Below are 21,092 nucleotides of genomic sequence, written 5' to 3'. Positions count from 1 at the left end.
ATTTAAAATTTTATTTTAAAATATTTTTATATTATTTTATTAAAATGTTTCTAAATGAATTTTAAATATTATGGAGGCCCCATATAGCCAAAAAATTCTCCAAAATATTTTACTAACTATAATACTCATCACTGGACGTTCTTGTGGGTTTTTCCTAACATCTGTTCTGAAATGCTCAAGTTTCCTATACAATAACTTTGCTTTTACATATTTTTAAACTTATTCTTCTGTGTTGTAGAGTTTCTACAAACTCGACAGGACTTTTGAATGAACACATGAAACAGTTTGGGTTTAGAAAGAAGATTTTATAGAGATATACAAAGACATTCGAAAGAGGCTGAGGAGAAACTACCTTCCCATTCAGGTCGCACGCGGACTCGGAAAGCCGGAAGAGGAGCCAGTTTGAAAAAACAATGGCTTAAGAAATGCTCGCAAGTCCGAGGACAACCGTACAGCGTCTCGCTGGGCATAATAAATATGTGATTGAGCTTCAGCGGAGGTTATAAAGACGTACAGCGTTTTATCAATAACCAGCATTCAAGAGCCAGAGATGAAGTGCTAGATGAAGGTGAGTTTTTAACCGTAGCTGCCCCAACGGACTACGCACATCTAGCGTGTGTTCATAAATTCACTCTGACACTCATTTGAAGTTAAAGAGCAGTAAGAGAGGTAAACCAAAACATCTGAATTTGTAAAAGACAGAAATATGACAATTCCTGATAGTTTTCCCTCAGATTAATTATATTAATCTCCTGAAACTTGTAGTGGGAGTGACTGTTTAGGAAAATACAACTAATCCGAGTAGAACCTTTCCAAAGTGAATTTGTGAGCATACCTCAACATGCCAGTCAACTAGTTCTAGAGTTTATAGCCAGCTAAACAAAAACAGACTGTGCAACTGTTTTGTAAGTGGATAAAAAGTCTAGAAGGTAAGTTTGAATGTTTTCAGGTGTAATATGGAGCTTGGGTGCAAATACCAATGGAAATCACCCTGAATGCAATCTTGAGGATGACTACAGAGCATTCAAGCTTTCTGAAAGTGTCCCACATGAGAGCTTTAAGGCTTCTGGTACTGAAGATGAGAACACTGGTGATTTCAGAGCTGACATCATACCAAGTCCAGTTTCATTCCTTTTACTATCGTTAACGCCATGGCTTTTTTTTTGCACTCGGAACCAAAGAAAGGGAAGAATCCAGTATGCAAATCATATTACTGAACTTTCAGAAAGGGAGATTTTATAGATCATGAGCACTAATCGTCATCGTCATCGTCATGCTTTGTTGGGGTTTAGTGAGGTGGAGTTTCATGTTTGGGGTTTTTCTTTTACACCGAGAACCTGTGGCTGGTTGTCGGAATGGCGCTGGTCTCTGCAGGGATCAGGACGGCAGGCGCTGGGCGGCCAGCTCCTCCGCATCTTCGCGGTTCTCGTTGATCTCTGCCAGCGTGCGCACGAAGCGCGGCCACTCGTCGCCACGTGGCACGGCGATCTGCTGTGGGTGTGGGGAGAAACGGGCACAGTGAGCACACGGACTTTGGCACTGCAAAGGGAACATTTGGCCAGGCCGTGAGGGGAGGCTGTCACGGAGCTGATCCCAGGCCCGGAATCGCCGTTCTCCGACACGCTCGGCCAGCACCCATCCCCCCCTTCATCCGATTGCTGCCTTTTCTCCCTCCTCCTCGTAGCCGCACTCTAATCTCGCCATTCATTCTTTCCATTGGTTCGTTGGGCTGTCCAGTGTGTGTCTCAGACACGGGAGGCCCTGGGTGTGCTGGCACTTTGGGTTTACAGATTTCAAGACTCTTAGCATGGGCCTTTAACACAGGAGTGTCTGACCTACAAGTAGAGGAATGCCACTAAAACAACATATTACTTAATATTTCAAACACTTGAGTTTAAAACTTGAGTTTAGGATCCTGGTGAAAGAACTGAGGTGAGATAGCAACAGATGAACACACTTAAACACTCAGTTTACATCTCATCCCATCGTGTTTTTAGTTTTAGCTTCTTTATTGTTCTGCATGTGTCTCTGGCTCTCATCACCGCTCACCTCTCCAACATCGTAGATGAGAATCCGTCCCTCTGAGTCTCCCACGGCAATCTCTCGGCCAGACTGTGCCCACCTCAGCCGGTTAAGAGCAGGAGTACCGTGCACTGTAACACTGGCAGTAGGGACCTACACAACACACACACGCTCAAAAAAACAATTTTTCTAACTGCTTAAAAGTAGTCTGTTAACCCGCAGTGGGAGTGTGTGTGTGTGTGGGTGTGCGCGCGCGCGCATTACAGAGACCTCTGTGTCATTATTGAGGTTCCACAGGTCCAAATGGCCGACCCCGTCCACGCAGGCAAACAGGGCAGGGTGGACAGGAGACCACATCACGTCATACACGTAGTCTGAGTTGTCTTCAAATGAGTACAGAGGCTTGTTATTCTGCACAAGAGTCAGAAAGAAGAGACACACCCACAGAGTCACAACAGTGTAATCCGAACACCAACGGAACCAGTAGTGTGTGTATAGCCTGTTGTGTATAACGGGATGAACAAAACAACAGTAAACAAAAACAGCTACTCAGGCTGCTTTGTATGGAACTTTGAAAAATAAACAAATTGGGGAAATTCCCTGGGACATTTTTTTTGTGAAGTCAGTCTGCTCCACCCAGAACGGTACCTTGGTACTCCAGAGCTTGACGGTCCAGTCGAAGGAGGAGGTGAGGAACAGGTGTGAGAAGTCAACAGGTCCCGCCGCTGTGTGACAGTGGATACCAGTGACTGGGCCATGGTGGCCCTCAAACACCTCACTGATACCTGCCTTACTGCGCTCACGCACACACACACACACACAGAATAACAACATTTTTGAGAATAGTTCTACATAATCTCACATGAGAGCTACAATACATGATACAAAATACATCAATTAAAAATACACGTTTTTGGTTTATACAAAAGGTATATAAGCTAATAGTGCACGAAATGTTATAGCCAAATGACAGCAATGGCAAAGAAAGATACATTTGTCGTCATCCTCTTGGTTCGTCAGTGTGTTGTGGGTGTGTTGGTGTGTGTCCTAACCTCCCTGCTGCTCATTACTCTGAGAGGTAAAATAGCCCGATTGAGAGCTGCTTCTGCCGTATTATCAGAGCTGAGCTGAGAATGTGGTAATCATGGTGTCGTGAGTGAAGTGGAAACTCTGAGGCTTGCTCCTTCACCACCACCCGGTCTGGCAGCGTCCCAACATGACCCCGTCACCGTGCGCTGGGAACGCTCCTTCACCACCACCCGCTCTGACAGCGGCCCAACGCGACCCCGTCCATGCGTGCCGGGAACGCCACCCACCCACCAAACCCACCCTCACCTCCAAAATGGTGATGCTGTGTTTACATAAACAATTTTTAGAAGCTATAAGTGGAAGGCTCCCAAAAAAAAAAAAAAAAAAAAAAAAAGACACGGGAATTGTTTTGTTTTCCTTGGATAAGTTTGCGTGCGTATTACCTGCCATGTCTACAGGCTGTATAGACTGATCCGTCCTCGCTGCCTACCACAAAGTTATTGACATCCCCCAGGGGGAAGGACATGGAGGTAACGGCTACTGCCTTTGACTGCTTAAACACCAACTCCATGCTGTCCTGTACGAGGGAGACAGGTGACGTCAGCACGGCAGCCAGCGCATACACCCACCCCACCCTCTGAGCGCACACGCACGCGCACCCAGCCCACACATGAAATCACCTCTTCTGGTGGTTTCCTAATGGACGATGTAAACTCAGCTAACACTTCATAAACGCTTCACATCTGACACTGTGGTTTGGCAAATCTTTAGGAATGACAGAGTAACGGTAACGTAATTCTGTGCTAAGAAATTGGTCAGACACAGGCTGTGGGGAGAAGTGTGTGGTTAATTCATTTCAGCTACGAGTAAAGTGTTGGGTGCACAGCGGGTTTAGGGCACCTGAGGCTGGGACAGCATGTCCAGACTCCACGAGCACATTTTACCATCAGTGGAGAGGCTGATCAGGTTGTGAGCATTCTGAGTGCCTACAACGTTCACACAGTACACAGGATGCTAGCGGGGGGGGAGACGGAGAAAGGGATGGGAAGTGCAGAAAAGAAAGACAGAACACAAAATAGTAAGAAGTGGGGAATCCATCTGATAATCTTCGGAATAATTACAATCATCAAGAACAAATATAAGTGGCCTCTGTGCATCTCTGCATTAAGGAGCTCCAGCAGAGAAATTGACTGGGGGAAGCAGCACTGGCTTCACATGTGGTGTAGCGGGAGAATTAACACAAAGCTTGATCACATGGTACATGTCTGTATGAGCAAGGCCTTTTCCACGCCTTGATGCACGGGGTTGAAGCCACCGTGAACGCCAGCGGGCCGGTGCTCCTGCGCGTGTGGATACCGTATGGGCGGCGGCCGAGAGCGGGGTCCTCTGGATGGGGGTCCGCTTGTTACTCCGATTGTCCCACAGTACGATCTGGCCTGAATACGTGCCCCCCACCACCAAGTTGGGGTGGAATTTAACAAACGCTGCCGACATCACTGCAGACTGGAGAGAGAGAGAGAGAGAGAGAGAGAGAGAGAGAGAGAGAGAGAGAGAGAGAGAGAGAGAAGAAAAGAAGGGCAAAGGAGACAGTGTGAGTCATATTTCTGAACAGCAGAATGACTGACTGAACAGTACAATGGTAAGGCACACAGCTACACGACAGCACACTGTCATCATCTGTCATCCAGCGTAACTCTATCTGCCACTTTGCTTCAAATCACCTACATCCAAAATCCAGTGTAGCCAGACCTCCAGCGAGAGCAGCATCCTGCTAACCGTGAGGAGGAAGGGGATTCCAAGTTTTCTTCGCTTATTAACTAGTCGGAACCAATCTGACTAAATGTAATAAATAAACATAACATAACCAGTCGCTGCACAGGTTTATACTGGATCCATTTCATTCGCCGCTGGTATACATATTAATCTGCAATCATGTTTTGCATTTGGTGCACACCGTTGTGAGTGAGTGAATGCATACGCGTGAGTTGATAGATGAGGTGGACTTTCTATGCTGGAAAACGTTCAGAAGCCCTGCTGTGAGTTTTCACTTGCATACAGGCAAATCAACCCCCCTGAGACCCAAATACCAATCCACCCAGTACAACCTTCACCATCCCTGTGGGATTCTCCCACACTCAGCAAAGGAGGAAAGGTCATTTTACAGCTTTCAGTAGAAAAAGGCTTTTTTCTTCATAAACACTCCACTCACATGATGTGGGAAAAGTTCACACTTATGTGAGTTTTTTTTTTTTCTTCTAAGTGTGTATAGCGTGTGTGAGCCATGTATCTGTTCTGGTGGCCAGCACATGTGGTTCTACTGAACACGCCCACCACAGCACACACACACACACACACACACACACAAAAGACTAGACCTAAAACCTGTGCCCTTTACAGCCCATGGAAATTTCTACCCAACTTGCACCATTAGAGACCCCCTGCATTAAAAATCTACTTTTTAATCTTGTGTAGGTGTCCATGTGTTGTTTTTATATGGCTGAAGACAAATCACGAATGAAATAAGACTGCCACGGCTGTACGTTTTGGCTTTGGAAGCGCAGTGTAGCAATGACAGTCGAACACAAGGATTCAGACAGCCAGGGTTTCATACGTCACAAACCCAAGGAACCAATCCCAGTAAGGTGTGGGCGGGGCTTCCCACACCAATAGCATAATGCTACAGTGAAATGAACGGTAGCAGAGGAAACATAGCTGTGCACTATTCTCAGAACAACGGCAGGGACTTATCCTGGGATTGGGTGCAAAAGGATCTGAGAATCATAAAATGGATGCAGTTTATTTGGGGGGAGAGAAGAAAAACAAAAAAAACCAAAAATAAATAATTCGCACCATCCCAGCTCAACTTCCAGCCTTTTGTCTGTAAAAAAAAATCAACGTTTTGAAACTTTTAAAAACTTTTATTGACACTCAACACGGCTACATCCACTAATCCCGTGGACACAGTTTGTACAAACCAACATGTTGGATAATTGGCAAGTTTATTTTTGTTTTGTCCATGGACCGTGTACAACAAATCTGCAATTTGCTAGATGGTAGTCAACCTTAGCCTGCAGAGTTACATGATTATTCATGTCAAATGCTGACACGCCATTTTATTCGGCTTGGGGATGTTGACAAAGAAAGTTAGGGCAAACTCAAAGAAGTTTCTCAGATAGCTAAACTGACGAATGACATGATGGCTGTATTCGCTACAATAGCTTTGACAGCCTTTGGGGTTGCTGGTGAAGAAAGCATGTCACGATAAAGGGCGGCCTTGTATTTCCACAGCACACTGCCCGTGGAAAGCTGCTCTTTGGCAGAAAGCCCTGAGGGTGGTCCTCTCCCAGATGTGCATGATCTGTGGTCAACGTTGGCACGGTTTGGAAGGTTAACCATGCTCAACAGCATATTATACATAATAGGACATGGATACGGGTTGCTTTTGCTACATGGGGAATTCTAATGCATATGTCCTTTTACTGTTTTCAAATGTACACGTCACGAGCTGTTACTGTGAGTATTATTCCTGCATGCAGTACACAGCATACGGACTAGACGTCCTCCAGAGACTTTCCTGGAAGAAATCTGGATCTCACGTGTCAGAGCTGGCGATTGGAGCCAAGGTTAATATAACGTTAGCATTATTAGCTGTTAGGTAATGTAGTCCAGGTGAGCATGGAAGGTTGAGCCATGAGTGGGCGGAGACAGAGATGGGGACTATTTGCATATTCATAGTTCTGCACATACTGAATGAAGGCAAAGGTGAAGTCGTGAATCTAAGCCACTTCTACCACAAGTTCTTTTTACTTGGAAATAAATTGTATATATGCAATTTGGATGAGCAGCGATTAATTTTAAGGAGTTTAATAGATGACAGGAGAGGGTCTCGAACTACAGTTATACATGCCAACCACTTTATTACAAAACGTGTCCCTACACTCACTGGCCACTACATTAACTATCCCTTTGTTACACAGCAAGTACATTTAAGTGAACAACGGTACACTGTAGACCACCTGTTGAGACAGTTTGTCATCTACTGTCCCTGCCCTTCACTGTGGTCAGCTTCTGACCACAGGATGAGTGTTGTGTGGACATCATTAACTCCACGTGGAGGTGGGGAGGGTGCGGTGCATCAGGGTTTATCAAGCGTCACTGAGTGTGCACCAGCAGCCAAACATTTCCAGCTGGTGGTGTTTCCTTGGCCAGGTACTGGTCACACAGGTAAGGCTAAGCAGACAGCAAACACAGACGCATGATAAAGGTATGCCCACACACCACCCCGACAAGGAAGGCCTAATCAATACCGTGAAAGAAAATTCAGTAAAGCCTTTATTTGCCTTATATTTTAAGATGTAGAGTTTTCAGTACCGGCAACCCGGTCAACCCCGCACAGCTTGTGTGTGTGTACCTGACAGACAGAGAGGCAGAAAGAGAATGTGAATACCAACTTGGTGAAATCACAGTAAAGCCTCTGCGGGAGGATGAGGAGGAGAGGAAGAGGCAACACTAGGAAAACTGGCAGCCGACCATGTGCCAGGAAAACAGCCGTGTGTGTGCGGTTTTGGTTGTTTTCAGAGTGGGTGTTTGTTGTATGTTGTACGTGCATATGTGAGAGAGGGAGCTGTTATTTCAGTGGGAGCACTGGCGTGGGCGAGTGTGTGTGTGTGGGTCCTTCCTCCCCTACCTGGCAGTGGAAGACGTACTCGGGGGTGGTTTTCTTATACTTCATGTTCCACACCAGGGCCACTCCGTCGGGCTCATGAGGCGTCTCCTCATTGTTGTTGTATGAGGCAACCAGCAGCTCTGGATACTGCACACAGAAAAACAGTAAAACCCCCAGCCAAAGCATGCGCGCGTGCGCACGCACGCACACACACTCCCCACCCCCTTCCCTCCTGCTGAGGGAGTGGTGGTGGGGGGGGGGGGTGTGTGGGCGCGTGTTTGTAAATGCCAGGCAGAATGCGTCACTGCCCTTACTTCAACAAGATTTATTGCAGGGAGACTTTTGCTCAGCAGTGGTGATAACTAGAGCCTAGCGTTGGCTTTAGTGCCCGCCATGTAGCGCTAATCGCGCCGAGCAGGGACGGACCGCTAAACTGCACCACTGCCTACTGCTCTGGGACCAGTGTGGGCTGCTCTTACATGCAGGAGTTCAGCACTTCTAACCCAGTGTTTCGTTCAGCTCAACACTGGGAACCCATAAAAAAAAGCTCTATGGCTCTGGGAATTGAACAAATATTTTTAACCAAATAAAATGGCAGCCTACCGCCTCTCTTATTGAAAATCAAAAGATTGGAGTTTGTCAGAAAAACAGACATCTGGACAGAGGCTCATATGGCTGGGGTGAGAGCGATTGGCGTGGTGAGAGATGGCATTTGGCGGGTCATTTAGGCCTTTTGGCAAAGAGCACGCTGGCCAGCACAGGGAGTCACGTAATCGCTGCACCCGAGCCGTGTCTGGTCTGCACACGGATCGCAGCCTCTGGAGAAACCACGGCGAATACAACAATGAGGCAAGTCTGTTTAGATTGTATACATCTGCTGGGGGGGTGGAATTGAGAGAACAGGAGAACACACTGAGCTGATTACGCATAACGAGACGCAGTGCCTTCCAGCTTTGGACCGGGCTTCTGTCTTGACAACACAAAAGCAAAGAAATGGCCCGATTGTCTGAGTTGAAACCTGTGGTTTGAAAAGCTATTAAACAAAGACTGAAACGTGGTAGGAGCCACCGCTGATCCCCAACCTCCACAGTGAAGGCTGGAGTTGGAGCTTGCAGCAGACACAATATGGCCCATCGCTGTGGATGCACAAGTTCCTTCTTTCTTGCTGAATGTGGGTGGCGTCTGAGGTACAGTGGTAATGCAGCACTGAACAAGCAGCAGCTTATGTTTGCTCCCACGTAAACGCATTCACGATGGGCTGTGCCGTTTTAAAGGCTACGCAGGTTTTTGGGTTATGCGCAAACATTTTCGTAAACGTGGAGCAGCTCACTGGTCATGCTTATGTCAAAAGCCTGTGTTGCGATGCAGCAGAGCACAACTGCACAGGCAGGGGTCCGAGGTACGTGTCCGAGGTAGGGGTCTGCTGAGGTGCGGGTCTTAGCTTTCAGCCTTGTGTCTTGATATGGAGGGAGTCGAACTGAAGTGCGGAGGTGGCTATGCCTGCGCTGAGGAGCTTGGCCCCTGTTCAGTGAGCAGCCCTGTGGCGGTGGCTTACCTGTGGGGACCAGTCCAGGCAGGTGACCACTCGGTGTTTGGACCAGCGCTCGTCCATGAAGTGCCTGTTCAGGGAGAGCTTCGCCCCTGCCTGCATCTCACTGTACGGAACACCACACAATACCAGCGGCCCACATGCAAGCGCATTAGCAGGGGCCGGGGCTTGAGTCATGTTTAATAGCATACATTGGTATATTCTCTGCCTGAGACTTTTGCAACTACACCTGTCTGGCCTCTAGACGCTGAGAGATCAAGAAGTGGGGTTGAAGGAGACTGACTATTTGAAGGAAAGCAGCTAAAGTCGTTACAACTACATTTTCTAGACACTGATTAAAAAGAAAAAGAAAAGATTCAGACAAGAAATAATCAAAACGTAAACAGATGAAGTATGGGTGATATGAAAGTTACCCCTCCTTCTCCTCTAGGTCACGGCCACTGTAGTCGAAGAAGACGTCCACGTGCTCCGACAGGGCTCTCTCGATGATGCGTGTGCTGTGGTCAAAGAAGTCCATGAACTCCTCTGAGTGAAGGATCTGCTGCTTCTCTTCCTCGGTCAGCTCGTGCGGAGGTGCTAATGAGGAAGAAGAGGACCATCTTTGACGCTCAAAAGAAAAAGGGATCACAAAGTGCAAATAAATAAATAAATAAAAAGAGTATTTGATATCTGTAGAGATCTACCTTCCTCTTCCTGTTTCTGTACTGGCGCCTCTATCTCCAGCTCCAACGCTGGTTCAGCGGGGGCCAGCTCTTCTTCCTCCTCCTCCTCTGCAAAGGAAGACACACTGCCCTCGTCAGACGAGACGGGCAACCCTTTACTCAATATATTCTGCCAAAAAAAAAAAAAAAAAGACTGGCAGAACAGAGTCCTGACGAGCACTGGATAGTTCCTGCAGATGGTTCTGGAACATTTGAAACCAAAACTAAAAATATTGAGTATCCAACAGATTTGGAACAGATTGATTTTTATAAAGTAAAACAATGATCACGTTAGGGGAATCCAATAGCAATTAACTAATCAATGTTTATTCAAAATTAACCATTAATCAAAGTTTTAGAGAAAAGCTGTCACACCAGTGTGGGTTGAAGTGTTACAGAAATAAAGGGCTTGCGAAGATATGAGTGAGGTTTACGAAGCATGCTGTGAAGAAGCCTCAGTCTGACTAGCTGAAGCGGAAACTGCACCAACTCCAAGCTCCTTACTGACAGCAACTGTGTGTCTGAGCCTTTACTGTGACAACACCAGCTCCGCAATGGAACAAATGAAGCGTCCGAAACAATGTTTGCCTGTATGTTCGCCCTGGTCGCGTCTCCAAAAGAGCTGCTCCTTTTCCACAGGGACTCGTCAGGACACAGCCGGGGTTCCTGCCTGCCCCCACAGACTCCCTTAGTTAATGAACCACACTATACAACAGGGGGTACACTTGTTAGCACAGCTATCCTCTCTCCTTTTCCAACACACACACACACACACACACACACACACACACACACACACACACACACGGGGCAGGAGGGCGGGCAGCAGGTGCCCCAAGCCTCTCCCATTGGCCGGGGCCACCTGACGGGCGGGTTGTGCGAGGCAGATGGCTCTGCTGGGATTGTGTGAGGGAGCGAGATGGCATAGAGATGGCACTGAGGTTTTTGGGGTTTTTTTTCTCCCCCTCTCTTCTTCTTCTGCCTGACTGCTCCTTCTCTAGACTCTCCGGAACCGCAGGCCTGCGCAATTACCGCCGCACCAGGGGGTCCGACGGCCGCTATTCAGACGGCAAGGATGTGCAACAAAATACAGCTTGTGGTCCTGAGCAGCTGGCGAGCCACACAGCGCGCAGACAAAACGCGCACACACACACACACACACACACATCCTTATCATCTGAAACAAACCCATCACTTATTGTTAGCTTAAGGGGGGGGGGGGGGGGGGGGGAAATCCCACAAAAAACAGAAAGCGAACATTAACGTACTCTGGATACGCCGAAGAGCAAGATGAAGTTAAAAATACATATAAGGAGATGTCCTTTTTTTCAGAAATTTGCCACGTTTTGTGAGGTGACGGTAAATACACTACGGCAAAGCCTAAAACTCCTTCCTTCAGAAAATCATAATCATAACGGCATCCGTCAGATTCACCCGACATTAGCAATGTCTTCCTCCTATTTGGGATGGGATTTGGGGGGAGGGGGGAGGATTTCAGAGGATTGTTCTGATGAGTTTACCGAGTTGCACTGATGACACAGACCATCTCGGTGTGCTGGGCCCTCAGTCAAGGAAGGATAGAGCCCAGAAGGTTAAAATCTTTCCTTTCAAGGGCCTCAATCAGGCTCAGAGGAAAACAGTAATCAGTGTCTTTCAGTCCGGGGCCCAAACGCATGCCACAGCCTTTCCACTGCCAGCCAGGCCCGAGCAATCAACCTGCCAGGCATTAGCAGCGGAAAGACAATCTGAAAAATAAAGGGTATAATACACCTGCCAGGCAAAATGGCCACTTGGAGAAAAGCTAGTGATCCTGGTGACCCCACGGTACACAGACAGCGAGCGTGGCGAAGGGACAGCAGCGAGAAGGGGGGGGCAGAGAGAAACATTTAACAGAATTCTCCCTGATGGCAGATCCCTTTCCCCATCGACACCTCATCTCAAAGCAGCCCAATTATCGCTTTTGTATCATTTAAGGAATAAAAGCCTTTGGTGGGGGGGTGGGGGGGGCACATGGGGCAGGGGGATGTGGAGGTGGGGGGGGACTAATCACAGGCTTTTGTGGAAGGACAATATATTAATGCGAACGCACCACGGGTCCAGAGGTTGTTCAGAACACGGCCTATGCGCTTTGATCCTCAGTGCAGGTGCATGAGGTCTGCGCATACATACAGGCAGAGAGGGGGAGAGGGGACCCTAAAAACACAACTTCTGCTCATCCAAGAGGTGGAAGCCAACAAACCCTGGCTCTCGGAACCAGATGGGTTTTACTACTGAGAGATGGCACAAAGAGGTTCGCTTAGAGCACTTATGGACCACTTTAAAAAGAGCAAACTAGAGGCCATATAAACAGACTCCAGTAAAACCTGTTCTCAAATAAACAAACTTGCCCTTACTTGTGCAGGGACATCTCCTAATGTCTGGATATATTACAGATAAAAAAAAAAAAAAAAACTGAATCAAACAATATATTTATTTTCAAAGGGGTAACTTCATACAAATGCACTTCATACAAACTTGACAGTGCACTAAAAACGCTTAAGGTGGAAAATGGACCTCTTTCCTGTCCAGAGCTCTAATGCAGCACTGAAGAATATGAAGGATGCAGATTTGGTGGAAGCAAATGAAATGTAATCCAAGGTAATGAGGAACATGACAAAACGGATAAGCTTTCCAAGTCAAAAGCCATTTCATCTCAGCCAAACAAAAGATGCCAACATCACCAATAGCAGGCATGCCTGTAAGAAAACTCTGGCTGGGCAAGAGCGCCAATCACCTTACTGCTATTAAAAACAAAATAAATACCATCAACCTTGGTAACCTACCAGTTCACTACCTCTCCCACCATTATCCTGGAACCAGTATGGGTGGTTTAAGATGGGATACACACTAGAATACTACATGGGGATTTTACACGGTGAAAAGATTACAGTGCTTTTACTACTCCCGGATTTCTTATAAACTTGAATATTATTCCCTAGGGACTGTTTCCAACACCTTATTAATCTTTTTTTCATGGTGGATTAAATACGTGTCTTTAAGGATGATAATGTCCATGTGAACGAGAGATTCAAGCTCAGACAATGGGTCTAATTTGGAAAGGCAGGCGGTTTTGTGCCTGTGGCAGTTGAGGGTTGTCTTAAGAGTGCCTGAGTTTAGAGTGAGGCTCTCCACACGAGAGGGTCCTCACATGCCCCAGTGATTAAACAGAGCAGCACTGCTCTCCAGGGAGCAGGATTAAAACAATCGCCTTTAATTAAGCCTCATATTCATGGAGAAACCGCTTGCCCAATCCCAGATGGTTCTGAGACCCGCTGCAGCATATGGGCCTCTGTCTCTCTGAGCCTGGAGTTCCGTTTTGGACAGAGAGCGGTTCGACGATGGCCGGCACGCACTGTCTGGACACAAGACTACTCTACATAGCCCAATTTGCTGCTACATTGACGGAAGATTGGACGCTTTGTAGCTCCTGTGTGTTTGTGGGCCATGGAAAAGTTTCCGAGATGAACGCTGAGGTTTTCCATTCACAGCCTTTCATTTCCTTATGAACAATGTATTCCATTCAGAAAGGCAGTGACTTTTGAGAAATTATGATTCAGCGTTTGGACCCTCTCAGAACGTCATGCTCTCTTTAATCCGGAATTACGCTGTTCTGCCTCCGACATTCCTCGGAGAAGCCTAATCACGTCTCATGCAGGCAGAAGACTGAAGAAAGGACACGAAATCTGAACAGAATGGAGCAAACCGGGGACGTTAATCAGCGTGTGTGTGCCAACCGGAGTCGGCAGCAGTCACGGCTCTGTGTGTGTGTGTGTGCGTGTGTGTGTGTGTGCGCGCGACTTGGCGGAGCTCAGTGCCCACTCCAGTACCACACCACCCGCTGACCTGCTGAGAGCAGACCCCTGACTGCCTTCCTAGCCCATGATAACTCACTCAATCATCCAGAGAGAGGGGGGGAGGAGGAGAGAGAAATACATAAAGAGAAGAAAAATATGAGAGAGAGAGAGAGAGCGAGCCTGCCATCTCTGAGAGTGGCGCAGATGAGAAGCGTGAAAGCCTCCTAATGTCACCCAGTGCGCTTTGTTATGTTCCAGCGGGCTGAAGGAGGGAAGACAGGGAAAGGGAAAGAGTTGATGAAATGATTACACAGTGGTGGCGGGAAGGTGGAGGGGGCTGTCGGTGCGCTGGTGTTGTCTGGGGATACCGGCCCTGTTAAACACACTTTTACAGTGCCAGGGAAGGTGTCTGCACACTGTAACAAGGGGAGAACAAAAAACCCCCAAAAAAACAAAAAACAAACAACACAAACCCAAAGGAGGATGGAGTCACACACATGCTGAAGGAGGTGTGAGGGGGCAGGGGAAGGCACACAAACTTATGAATATTTTCAGAACTGCTGAAGGGCTCAAAATGACCCCAAAATGAATCCCTTGACCCCAACATGTTGAGAGGGTTTCTCCTTTTCTATAACCACTACACACGTAAACACACACTGTGGCTACTTATCTATTTCACATTTCATATGCTAGCCTGTTATTTAATTGCATAGAGGCGTAACAGGGAGGAATTTGCTACTGTCAGTCGCTTGTCCCATCTGGCCTAGTCACCAATGATACTCAGACCACTATATTCCACTGAATGAATTATCCTGGATACAAATATCCTTACAGAATTCAAAATGGCTAGAACCTGGAACAGAACAAAAGCAGGGTAATGCATGCAAGGCTATCTGAGTAACTGAACACGAACACACACACACACACACACACACACACACACACACACACACACACAGAGCAATTACTATGCCCCCCTCCCCAAAACATGTGCTTGACACGAGGACCTGATCAAGATGAGTTTTTTGAAGACACACACAGGCTTCAACATGAAAGCTCAGAGCTGCAATTACATACGTGTTGACATGCTTCACCTGCATTAGCAAGGCAGGGCACACTTCTTCATATCCTTCAATCTACTCCCAATTTCCTGCTCCCTCTCTCGCCCACACCCTCACTACTGGTGCGCTGCTCTCTCACGTCATGCCCTAAACAGAGATTGGCTACAGGGACCCTACCATTCAATGAGACAGGGGCAGGGTATGAGTGGGAGGGCTGGGCGTGCGTGTGTCTCTCAGGGAGTTTAATCTTTCCTTCCCTTCTTATGTTTCCCAAGACCCCGCAATTTCGCCCCTAGCTTTCATCTCCGTGTTCGCTTATGTCAGATCATTTCCAAAGCGAGTTCACGCACGCACGCTCGCTCCTAGTTCTGATCAGAGGTCCGTTGCCCTGTAGTCAGGCCAGACATGGTAGCCATACCCTCTACCTCTAACCGGTACGTTTCATCACATGCTAAAAACGCCACCACCAAGACGTTTCCTGAGTACGTTCTGAGTCCAAGCAACCAAAGGCATCTTTAAAAATAACTAAATAATTTTTTAAAAAAGGTGCTGTGACTGGACTGATTATTAAGACATAACCCATTTGTGTGTAAAAGCACTACAGATATTTAAAAGACGATACAAAAAAAAAAAAAAAAGACAGAAAGAAAGACTCATCGTGGCAAACAGCTCTGGACCAATCTGGGAGTGGGTAAAAAGAAAAAAAAGAGTGGACAGCAAATCGCAGCGTGGCAGCAGAAATCTCTCCGTAGGGTGAAGGAGGCGTGGTGTAGTACGAGGCAGGGCGGAGACAACGAGGCGGGCCGTGAGGGCAGAATGTCCGGCGTCTACTCACCCTCCTTCTGCTCGCTCTGGGTGGGTGTCTGAGTCTCCTTGGTGTAGGAGACCACCTCTTTAGGAGGGAAGTCCACGTGGGTCACTTTCACCATACCCAGCTTCACTGCGCCTCGCCTAGAGTCTCACACACACACACACACACACACACACACACACACACACACACACACACACACACACACACACACACACACACACACACACACACACACACACACACACACACACACACACACACAGAGAGAGAGAGAGAAATGGACAGTCAAAATGAGAAGAAGCTCGAGCCCATCATATTCACATAACAGTCATGTAATGGGATTGTTTTGAGAACAGTCATGCGGAAATCGTGCGTTCCGGAAGATGAACGAAGAGCCAAAAAGGAGTGCAGTACCCCAGTTCAGAGTGCAGCAGCAGTGTGGAGGGGTCAGAGTCCCAGTGGAGGGTCCTGTTAGCGTTAGCACACCAATGTTAGTGAGTGGGAGGGAGGGAGAAAGACAGAGAGAAAGACAGAATATTAAAAAGAGGTTAGGAGGTTATTAAAGATCAGAGTCAGAGCAGAAAACAAGGCTTTGTTAAAATGAGGATGCCACAGTGCAGGTAGGCTACATCAGAAAGTGCGTCATGGCGTAACAGTCGTAAGTATCAGCAGTTAGGCACTCGCCGCCGGCCGTGTTTACTGCTGCATGTGGAGTGTATTTCTCTGGAGCGCAAAACAATAAATCTCTGACTGACTCACAGCTGGCAGGAGGAGGAGGCGGGGCTTCACTCTCACCCTGGAGCACATGAGTACATGCTGGAGACAACACCGCTATTGGTCTGCTGCATCACCAGCTCAGCCATGACTCACACCAGCAGACACCAGCTCTACCTGGGGCTGTGCGGGGGCCAGCACCTGGGTATGTACACGGACCCTGATAGATGTGCGATTGTGTATGCAAGTAAGCATGTGTGCGTGTGTGTGTGTGTGTGTGTGTGTGTGTGTGTGTGTGTGTGTATGTGGTTAGAAAAATGACCTCCATGTGTGTAGGAAGCAGTGGAGCAGCAGGAGGAAATGAGTGGACACGAAAAGCCTCAGGCAGGAGAGAGCCCCCCCAAGGGCTGCACTCGGGGTGCGCGTGTTCGCGTGTTCGTGTGTGTGTGTGTGTGTGTGTGTGAGAAACAAGAGTCCAAATTTCTAATCAGGGGTTAAACAGTCCCCCTGGCAGCTCACAACCAATCGGATTTCGTGTTCAACTATTTCTGCTTTAACTAAAAATGGCACTTCCTTCTATTTCTGATCCTCCACAACAGAACATTTCTGTTATTTGTGTTACGTAGAGGAACATATAAATATACAGCCATGACTCACACACACACACACACACACACACACACACACACACACACACACACACAAAATATGTAAGTATGGTGGAAAAGTAGGTGACCAAAACTAGAAAAACTAAAGTTTACTTTAAAAACATGCAACACACAAAAAAAGCAAACATTTGGTGTTCACACAGGGGGGTTTCCTGTGTGGGACAAGTTATTTGTGAGGCATAAAGCCCCCAACACCATTGAACTGCAAGGAAAAGGGTCCTGCCTGTTCTAACCTGTGCACAAAACCCATGCACGAAAGCCTTTAAACAACATAAACATTTTGTCTTTGGTGCACAGACAGACTGTCTGCCGCTTATGCAACCCCACAGTCACGAAGCTCTTCAATACTAACAATTACAGATCAGAATCCAGACCAAAGCAAAGGAGCAGGATCGAGGGAGAGAGAGAGAGGTGAGGTGAAAACATGTGTGTGTTTGCGTGAGAGAAAATGAAAGAGTGTGAGAGAGGGAGATGAGGGGAGGAAGACGATGGTGATACCTGGGGCCCGTGGCGCCATCGCCTGAGTCATGGCTGCTTGCTTCACTCGGGGTACCACTGGGAGACATGGGTGCAGGAACTGAGGAAGAATTCAAACAGTTACGATTTACACACACACACACACACACAATCACGGAATGTCACATGTCACAGAATGTAACTCAGTGGCATGTGTAGGGTTGGAACGGCCAATAAAACTAAACATATTCTTAATTTCAATATTTTTGTTCCTTATAAATAATAATAATAATAATAATAATAATAATAATAATAGATTACATTCTCAATTACTGCCCAAATATAGCTGCATAGGCCGCTATGCATAAACAGTATTAACTTCAGTATCTATGAGTAAACACAATTACACTTTCACCTGACATTTCCAAATGTTACTAATCAGCATCTTTTACAGCATAAAACTCACTGGACATGTAGGAATATCAAATAATTAAAATCCATTCAGTGTCAAACCTCCATTGACCTGGAACAAATTAACACATCTCATTAAGTAACACTGTGGTGACCACTGGCACCTCATCTGCTTTGAGGGATGTATATACCAGCACCTTCACAGTGAAGTCCAGCCTGGAGCATGTCTGCCCCCTAGTGTTTGCTGTGTGAACTGTACCTAACATTTAAAACGTGCCCTTATTTACAGCCCTCAGAAGCAGGAAATTCTATTTAGCTGGATCACCGGTCAAGGTAACTTCCCTCTTTGGATGTTTGAACTTTGCGTCACTTTAAATAACTTTTTTTTTTTTTTTAATTAGAGTTTGCACTTCTAGCCATGTCAAGATTTCAATAACTTTCAGAAACAAAATATTTTTGTACTCTGTTTGCTGTAGTAGTGTTTTTAGTGTTTAAATTATTTTTTTTAATTATATTTATATATATGAGAGAGTGAGAGAGAGAGTGCATTTCACAAGAACAAGTTTTACCACCCAGATAAATGTATCTGGCTTCTTGATTGGCCTAACCATTTGTGGACATCTGCCAATAATAATGACGCTATTGTGAAGTTATATGCTTAAATATTTAGCAGAAGTGGCAAACAACTTGAACAAACATGAAGCAATCTGATCCACCCCAAACATAGCCATTTATCCACTAGCACGCAAGGTAAGTGTCCGTTGTGGAAGCAAGTGTTGGCTCGTAGGAGAAGGCGCAAGGAGGGTGGAGATGAGGCTGGGGGCGTGGAGCGGCGTCTTACCCACGGGCACCTCGGATGTGATGCCCATGCTCTGCAGGAGAGCCTCCGCATCCCTCCTCTTCTTCTCCAAGTCAGAGTCATCGTGAAGGACGACGGGTTCCTTCAGCTGCTCCGCCTGACAGAGGGATGCATTCATTCACAGGGCCTTGCAGTTTCATCAAACACTGCACACCACACGGTGTGGACCATCAAATACTCATACAACCAAAATGTTCACAGAGCACATAACACATTCACTTATTTCCATCTTGCAAATCTGTTATTGTAAATAAGATGGGCGAAGCAAATTCAATTGGGTTTCCATCTCACCAGCACAATACACAAGTGTGTTGTGCTGTTACTGCTGTGTGACGATAATGATGACAAAAACATCAACTGTATCTAGGTATGCTGCTACCTCTTTCTTCTTGCGCTCCTCCTCTTTTCTTTTCTTTTCCTCTCGGATTTGTGCTAGGCGCTGTTTCTTTCTCTCCAGCTCCGCCTTCAGTTCGCTCTTGTCCGACATGATGCTGGAGGATGGGAAAGATTCAGAAACCAACCGGGTCGATTCAGGGCTCACTGCCAATCTCCATGGAATAACAAGTGCAACAGGGTTTCTTCCTCTGTAATAAATTAACCCACTTCTCGCTTCACTGCACCACTCAGAGACCAATAGTAAAGCAACGATGGGCAGCCAAGACACTTTTTGAGATGACTCCTGCTGCCGCTGGGCACGTGCGTGAGCGAGACGATGCTCTTCTCATTGTTCTTGGCTTTTGAATGGCAGCACATGACGAGAAAGCCCACTCGCTTCTCTCCTACCCATTCAGAAACAGTAGGGCTTATATACTAAGGGCTCAAATAACCTTGATGGGAAGCATCACACAACCACTACTAGACAGTGAAGATCAACTACTGACCAGTTAGGATGCGCATTTTAGAAATTTAAATCCCAGTTTCCCAAACCCAGAACAAGTCAAAAACTAGAATAACAACAATTTTGAGTGGAGATTGACCTCGGACACTGCAAGTACAGCACTCATCTTAAACCATATACACCTTATTTAACTGTGTAGCATGGTTTGAAAAAATTACCATGTATGGAAGAGGTTCAACTGTTTGTAATCCATGCATTTCATACTAGACACTAAAAGAATAGGGCACAACGGTAGTATTGTTCATTTTGTCCAGATCACATTGCATCTCGTGATTTTATGTAAGACACAGAATAAAATAAGGAACTATTGTTCTTAAGTCAACTGACACCTGAATAATATTCATCTTGGGCTATGCATGCACACAAGAGAATGTACAGGACTTATGTGAGTACTATACACTAAGCCAAGTAAACAACTCAAATATATGTAATAGGGAGCATCTTTTCTGTTGCAACGACTGAATTGGCTAAGATACTGACATCAGTCCGGTTGGACAGCCTGAGTTTGTGTGATTCCTCAGGCTGAGGTGAAGAGTTTTATTCAGAGTGGCAACTGGCTCCTTTCATTTGGAAATAAAAACATACAGCAAAATATCCAGCTGGCTAACGTTAGCTAGCTGATTATTGTTAGCCAACAAGCTAAGTTATTTAAATAGCTAGCCGGGTACGGCAGCTAACGCCTTGGCAAACAGCTGCTAATGCATATGGCATGTTTTGCTGCAACAGTTACAATTCTGACAAATTTTAGAAGTTAGCGGAAGAGGTCAGCCTCGTGAACTAACTCAAGCTATAGCTAGCTACCTAGGCTTGGCTACTGGGCGGGACCCGTAGTGAAGTGTCCACACAAGCAAGCTCTGATTGTACAGTAGCAATACAAACGCTCAACTCTAGCTATACAGCTTCTTTATTTATCCATGTGGTCAATTATCATGTTAAACAAGACACGGGGCAAAGACCAACAAACTGCTCCAGCTATCCAGACAGGTGGTGAAAATGTCGACAGGATGTTAGCTAGTTAGCTAGCCTAGAGTGGCATGCTAACTGTCCATCTGACGCTCCCATTCAGCCAGGTTGGCATAGATAAAACAAACTTAAAGAGTACTATTATCGTGAATGAGGCATGAAAGGGAACGACGAAGTCAGAATATTTTGTTTTCAAAACTTTAGACGGAGTTAAAATAAATACACACTGACCCAATAGCTGTTTTCCTCGATTTGATTCCACAAACCGTTGTTGTTGGTACACTAGCTTGCTAGCTAGCGAGGTTAGCTAAATGTTTCCTCGTTACCATTAGCGATGACGAATAACGGCGGCCGCGGAGGAACAAACGGTCTGCAGTTCAGCACAAACGCGGAGCTCCCGGGACGTCGTGGCGAGCTGGCTTCCTCAAGTCCGCTTATTACATGTGTT

At 46.5% G+C, this 21,092-nt stretch overlaps 1 protein-coding gene across 4 annotated transcripts; it reads right to left on the bottom strand.

Annotated features, from left to right (window-relative positions):
* Positions 1-284: 284 nt before the first annotated feature.
* Positions 285-20,984, bottom strand: dync1i2a (dynein, cytoplasmic 1, intermediate chain 2a). 4 transcript variants are annotated; one of them, XM_027027557.2, is made up of 17 exons: positions 20,876-20,984; positions 19,163-19,274; positions 18,766-18,880; positions 17,556-17,634; positions 16,090-16,143; positions 15,697-15,812; positions 9,950-10,036; positions 9,680-9,842; positions 9,273-9,372; positions 7,739-7,864; positions 4,408-4,554; positions 3,952-4,065; positions 3,495-3,628; positions 2,671-2,815; positions 2,293-2,433; positions 2,050-2,175; positions 285-1,491 (listed from the first exon to the last, which is right to left on the bottom strand). In XM_027027557.2, exons 2-17 carry the CDS (start codon positions 19,268-19,270, stop codon positions 1,378-1,380), a joined length of 1,869 nt encoding a protein of 622 aa, XP_026883358.2. In that variant the 5' UTR covers positions 19,271-19,274; positions 20,876-20,984; the 3' UTR covers positions 285-1,377. The 4 variants fall into 4 exon arrangements, with proteins under 4 accessions (XP_026883358.2, XP_026883359.2, XP_026883360.2 ...); XM_027027558.2 differs by having other exon boundaries at positions 285-1,488; XM_027027559.2 differs by lacking the exon at positions 16,090-16,143.
* Between the last annotated feature and the right edge of the window lie 108 nt (positions 20,985-21,092).

This window comes from Electrophorus electricus, chromosome 2, assembly GCF_013358815.1.
Source record: "Electrophorus electricus isolate fEleEle1 chromosome 2, fEleEle1.pri, whole genome shotgun sequence".
NCBI lineage: Eukaryota > Metazoa > Chordata > Actinopteri > Gymnotiformes > Gymnotidae > Electrophorus > Electrophorus electricus.
Note: the sequence above shows the minus strand (reverse complement) of the source record. Positions and strands in the feature narration are given on the sequence as shown.

Excerpts from the sequence above, each read along its gene's own strand:
- dync1i2a (XM_027027557.2), bottom strand. The coding sequence starts at position 19,270 with ATGTCGGACAAGAGCGAACTGAAGGCGGAGCTGGAGAGAAAGAAACAG. Across the intron at positions 18,881-19,162 it reads AGGAGCGCAAGAAGAAAGAG|GCGGAGCAGCTGAAGGAACC; the intron begins GTAGCAGCATAC and ends TCCCTCTGTCAG. Across the intron at positions 16,144-17,555 it reads GATGGCGCCACGGGCCCCAG|GACCCTCCACTGGGACTCTG; the intron begins GTATCACCATCG and ends TAACGCTAACAG.